General features: G+C 40.3%; 1 protein-coding gene across 1 annotated transcript; it reads right to left on the reverse strand.

The window, feature by feature from the left end:
- Positions 1–3,761: 3,761 nt before the first annotated feature.
- Positions 3,762–4,679, reverse strand: LOC146813302 (olfactory receptor 5AR1-like). Its single transcript, XM_085615367.1, has one exon. The coding sequence runs from the start codon at positions 4,677–4,679 to the stop codon at positions 3,762–3,764; it is 918 nt and encodes a 305-aa protein (XP_085471493.1).
- Between the last annotated feature and the right edge of the window lie 1,907 nt (positions 4,680–6,586).

The following is a 6,586-nucleotide window of genomic DNA, read 5'->3' on the forward strand; positions in this document are numbered from 1 at the left end:
CTGACAGATGTTTGTGCTTTGTAAGTGTTCACAAACCTTCAAGACTAACCACGTCTTTGAAAATCCTCTTTCCCACTCATTGCGTACGATAAAAGGATGCCTCTTGTGTTGGAGATCTAGGCCCACAAAGATAGGCTTATGCCTGCCAGGAATCCCTTAGTTTAATTCCTGGCAGGCACAAGCAAAAATATGTTTACAATCATATTTACCTTTGTGTACAGCCCCCCCTATAGTGAAGTCTTCACTCTGTAGTGCTTGTTACTCTTCTTATTCTTGTGATGATTTATCCTAGGCTGAGTTTGTGTTGTGCCAACTGTGGGGGCTATTTACAAACTCCTTTTTGTATCATGTTTAGTAGTACTACAATAGTACTTCTAACAGACTACAAAAAGCTAGTCACTTTCCTATGTGAGGAGGTCGTTGCCTCTCCTATCTTTTTGGTGCCAAGATCTTTACCCTGACTGCGTGGATCTGTGCACTTTTTAGTAGTAAATGTAGAAGGGACAGAGGGGAGTGGCTGGAAAATCGACAAGATTTATGACTACATGGGCAGTGTTAACAGAAAGGTGAGTAAGGCTTTAGAGAGGTTTAGTGAGGGTTTTAGCAAGGGACAAACACGCACACATGCAAAAGAATTAACACCTTGCTATTCACAAACTCTCTTCTGTCATTACTACAAACAAAAGGAACTCATATCAGTCAAAAACAGCCCAGAATTGGGATAAGTCCAGCACGGCAGAATTACCCACAACTGGTACTGTAACACTCTTCCATCCATAGAAAATGTTGGATGCAGGGACTTAAGATAAACCCTGTAGGAACAAATTAAATAATTAATTTTCTGAGAAATATAAATTAGTATTGATAAAAAAATGGTCTATAAATGAAACATAATTATTATTAAAATATTGTGTTATCCTGTTTTACATTTTATAAGGACTTCAACTAACAATGCATTAACATGATTTGAATTACTTTTAATAATGTTTATTATAAAATTATTTTATTAGTGAGCACTTGAACAGCCATTTTGAAATGATTTTTGTTGTATTTTGGGACAAACATAATTTCAAGATGGTTGCCCAGCCATTTGCTTTCATTACCGTGCACTAGGGGGCATTTTTAAGCACGTACAACAATATTTCAAGATGGGATAGGGACAGATGCTCAACGCTGGCTGGCTGGTTTGCACCCATGCATGAGTTGACGTCTTAGATTGGCTTGAGATGCCTGTTTCCATTTAAAGAAACGCTAAAGGCTAGAAGATTGTTCCAAGTAACCAGCTCACCATGGTGAAATGATCTCTGTCCTCCTTTAAAACTGACCATGGAATTAAAGGTTTTTAAATATGGCTAGAAACGAAACCCACTTTTATCCCAAAGGTTGCTTGGACTGCCCTTTATGACAATAAATGAGGGAGGAGTAAATTGAAAGCACACAATAGAAGAAAGTGTAAACTCAAGCTGCCCATTTCATGCAGTTTACATTTGCTGTGTTGACTTATGCATGCCATCCCTTCTTCCCAATCCTTCGCTCTTGTGAATGATAATTATGTCAGGAAGGATCCAGTGTTTGAAAGTAGCAGACCAGCTTTCTCAGAATTAGGTTTCTGTTTGGCTGTGTATGAGGCACACAGGATCAGATTCGAAGATGTCTGTGTTGCTTTGGAATTTCCGTATACCACAGTTTAAGATTCTAAGCAAAGGTTAGACCTCAAAGTGATGCACAAATAAATTTGTGGTTTTTACTTGGGATTCCAAATGGGACTTTATTTGTGGTGTGGCTAATAACGGCTTTTGCTGTGAGACAGGCTGCTTGTGGCGGTTTCAGTTAAACAAGGCTTGGATGTTGCATTTTAGGCTATTCCATTGATTGTCACAAGGATCTCAGTAGGGCTGTGTAAAAATGGAATGGTTCTGGTATGGCTCTATGAGCCTGGTTGTTTCCAGTGAGGTGGAAAGGGGGTCTTTGAATTCAGGTGCCTGAGAGGGTATCTCAAGAGCCTGAGCTTGATGGGCAGGTCAAGTGTCTGAAAATTGGGCTTCTGGATTTCTTTGTATGCTAAGTCTTCATGCACCATTAAGTTTGTTTTATAGAGCTAACCTGTCTGACTTGCTTTATTTCTTTTGGGATTGCAGAAGATTACTGCGATTGCAGAGATGTCATTGCCATTTGTTTGGACCCTCCCTGTGACATTTGTATAATTATTTATGGTGAGTGTGCCATGTGTCCAGGAGGCTTCTGAGAAGTCCATAACTCACCAATACATTTTGATATGCAGAAATATGGCACCATGATGTTTATATGCATTGGGACATAGCTAAACCAGTTTTGTTAATGCCAAGATCTAAACTTAAATTTGTAAAGCAATGCCCAATATTGACAATCGTAAATGTTTCTGGTCCCAGTGAGCGGTCATGGATTGTTGTTCAGTTTTCTGTATTTTCTCTTTTTCCTGCAACAGTGAAGTTTGCACTCAACAATTTTAATCTGGAACTGGAACAAAACCAAGAACTCTTTACTTTTCAGGTGCACATTTTATCAGTCTTACTCTAGCATTCTTGTAGAAAAAGGATAATTAAGGCTTAGACAGACCCTTGTACACCTGAGTGACTCGTACCCAGATGCTGGTACTGTCTTTTGTCATTATTTAACAAGAATCGATTAAAACCAGCTGCAGCCTGTTGGTACTGGCGGTGTGGTCAATCCTCCCCCTTTTTCATAAACAAGAAAAGTGTCTGCCAGGCTGAACATAGGTCAGCCTGATGGACATTCTTCTTGTTCAGGTCAAAAAGCCAGGAGCAAGTTGTTTGCTAAATGTTATGGGGCCCGATTGCCTGAGCTGAACTTTGCCAGGTTACGAATTTCACAGCCCTGTGGGCATGACCTCCTCATCCTGTCAAAAGTGCTTCAAAGCCCTCCCCCTGTTGATGAGGCGGAGTGTCACTGATAGTCTTTGACCTGGGCACTTCAATTTTAAGCCCTGAAGTACCCAGAGTCAAGTGTCAACCAGTGACACCTGAGTGAGGGATTGCTGCCTTCTCTCATTGGCTGGCCTAAGGTCAGAGAGAGAAGGCAGACATCTCAACCCTCCTGGCACCTCTGAAGCTTCCCTACAATAGAGCTGTAGTGTGGGTAAGTTTTATGTTCTTTGATGATTGAGTGTTGTTAATAGGTGTGTGTGCGCTTGTGTGAACGCTTTGATTGAGAGTGAGTGTGCATATGTGCATTTGTGGCCCCCGACCACCTCTCTGCTAAAATTACCAGCCGCCAGTGATTAAAACATGTTGAATGCTTTTTGTTCTCAGGGATGTGTGTATGGCTATGATAAGGGAATGGTGTGGTGTGGCAGATCAAAGCTTGCTGTTGCTTTTTGCATTCAGTTGGATACTTTACTGAAAGAATTGTCCTGTGCAGCAAATATTGTAGTATTTACTTGTGTAATGCACGGATTAATTTCCAACAGACCTTAAAACATCCTTCCGAATAAGATATAAGAATGCTGATAAACTGTGCGATGCTGCAAAATTTGTGTCTGTGAAGGTTTTGTTTGGACTGTAGGTTGTTGTCAGCTGCCCACAGAGGTGTATGATTAGCTTGCTGCTTCTGGTGGGTTGAAGATCTTTGCATATCTTTGAAACTATAACTTTAATAAACAATATTTTCTATGTATCTGCATAAGCTACTTCGCTATAAAACTCCTTCAGCCCTCCTCAATAGGCAGGACATAAGAGGACCAAGAGGGCGTGGGCACCAGTTTTTTACCTGCATTGTTTGTTTATCATTCTCACGTCCTTGTTTCTTAGTGTGTAGATGAGAGGGTTCAGCATTGGAATCACAGCTGCAAAAAACAAGGAGAAGATCTTCTCTTCTCCATTTTTATAAAATGACTTTGGTGTCAGATAGTTACAGAAAGCAGTTGCATAGTAGAGGAGCACAGCAGTGATGTGAGCTGAGCAGGTTGAGAAGGCTTGACGCTTCCCTGTACTTGAGCGGATTTGCAGTATAGTGACGATGATAAAAACATAAGAGGTGAGAGTCATCAGAGAGGCAGGAATCCCTACAAATGCCCCAATTGCAAGGCTGAAGATGGTGATTCCACTGGCATCACTGCAGGTGATCTGGGTAAGAGCTGTGACATCACAGCAGAAGTGGTTAAGATTCTGGTGCCCACAGAAGGATATCGTAGATATCAGTAGTGGATGAGGTATGGCATTCAGCATTCCCATGATCCAGGAGGCCGTGGCCAGCAGAGTGCAAGTCCTTTTACTCATGATGGTGGCATACCGAAGAGGATTGCAAATGGCTGCGTATCGGTCATATGCCATGGCGGTGAGTAAGAAGAACTCAGTGCTCACAAATAGCTGAAAAAAATAAAGCTGGGTAATGCAAGCTACTAAAGAAATTATCTTCTTGTCACTCAAGTGGATGGCTATGGCTTTAGGAAGGGTGACAGAGGTTAACGAGATATCTATTAAGGACATGTGGAGCAGGAAGAAGTACATTGGTTTGTGTAGACGAGGATCAAAACAAATTGCACAGAAAACCATGGAATTCGCCAACACAGAGATAAGATAAATGAGAAGAAGCAGAGCAGCCATGGGTTCCTGGAGTTCTGGATCTTCAGAAAATCCAAGGATGATAAACTCGGTGCGTGTGGTGTGATTTCCCACTTCCATTTGTTTTCTACCCTATGTGAACAAATACAGACTCGATTAGGAAAAGGGAACGAGGAGAGGAATTGAACAACTATGAGATGGTTAAGGGGCACATTCACGCTTCAAGATACCTGTTTTAAAAGTAATGTCTCTACTCTCATGAAGATATTTTTTTCATAAATATTTTCATAAACAAATGGAATTTAAATATTATTTTTCATCACACACTTTCTCAACATTTTTGTTCTTGGTTGGGCTCTCTTAGCCTGTTCACATGAATGCTTTCTGTTACTGATACACAATATGCCATCTTTATGATTCTGTTGGGCCTTCTGAATGTAAAACAGAAATCTCAAGAGTTATCTCTCAAATATGAAAAATACCATTTGCTAATGTTTTCCATAAAGACAACTTAAATCTACACAATAGTTTATAAGGACAATAGTATATCTAGTTACTGTAGTTTTGACTTATTATTAAGCAATTAATAGGTTTTGCTATCTCCATTTCTCTAAACTTTTTGAAGTGCATGAAAAATAAATCATCCCTTTGTAGTCATAGCAGTTGTTGCTTGGCTATGCGACTGATTGCAATTCTGTGGTTCTACATTATATTTCAATCTTTTCTGAACCAAAATAAACCTTATCCAAAGACAACAGAAGCAAGAGCAACATCAACTGCTAAGATACTATTGCATTTGAAGATAACAATGGAGAATATTGCAAACAAATTATTCCAAAGTGCAAGTTATTTTTCCAAAATTGAAGGTCTCATTTAATCTTTGTGAAAAACATGTATATGATTCTTGAGAAAAACACAGTTAAGGACACCTGCTGGGAGAAACTTTCTTCTGAAAACTGTTTTCCTGAGTCTTCAGATGAGTTTGATTTCTAGGATTGCATATCCCTTCTAATAAATGTCCATCATGTTGAAAAGGCAAAGGTTACACATCCTTTGTATCCTCGTAAGGGGGGTTCAATCTTTCTTCTCTCTAACTCGTCTCTCGTTCTTTTTCTCCCCTCTTTTCTCTCTTTCATGTTATCTATTGTTTAAACCTTTTTTTTAGATATGCATCTCTATTGCAATGTTAATGAAAAACAAATTTACACAGCATTGAGCTGACAGCAGCAAAGAGAATGACTGTGAGAAGTTGACCTGGTGTATGCTTTCCTCTAATTAAAGTGGGCACCTTGCACCAGTCCAAGGAACCCTTATGGTGATGTAAGAGGTCAAAGATAACCTTAGAAAGCTATCCAAGAGGTAGCTGTGGAGAGCAGCCTTCAGGCTTAATCTTGAAGGAATGTTAAGTAGTTTGTTTTACAGGAATGCAACCTTATAGTATTGGTTAAATGAAAGGAGAACCACACAGTAGTTATAAAAAGACGTATTTATTAATATAACACTCTCGAGTATGACACAGTATCTGCTACATGCAGATAATCACAAAGCACACATTCCTGTAGCACAGAAACAATAGCAAGTAGCACTAATACACAGTGGGCCCCAGGGGGAGACCAAACCATATACTAGAATAGTGGAATAAGAACTATGACTTGAGTCAAGACAGTGTCTAGAGGATGTAGAATCACTGGTACCCCAAGGAACCACCCACGGTGAGTAATTAGGGACCCCGTGGAGGACGGGTGCAGTGTGGGAACACGACTGCATGCGCCGTACAATTCTATGGGAGACTCGCAGTTGCAGTTTTAAAGTTTAAGGACCCTTCCCAATTAACTTCAAAGAAACCCTGTGGAAGTTAGGAGGTTGGAGAGCCACCCCACCCGTGGATACCGTAGTATCAGTGTTACCTATCCCAGGGAAGCCGGGTGCATAGGTCTGAAATGACGTCGGGAACCATTGTCGATCTCTATAAAGAAACATCTAAGTAGAGCCACTGCTGGGAAAGTGTCCAATGGAATCCAAAGGTG

Source organism: Triturus cristatus, chromosome 7, assembly GCF_964204655.1.
Source record: "Triturus cristatus chromosome 7, aTriCri1.1, whole genome shotgun sequence".
Taxonomy (NCBI): Eukaryota; Metazoa; Chordata; class Amphibia; order Caudata; family Salamandridae; genus Triturus; species Triturus cristatus.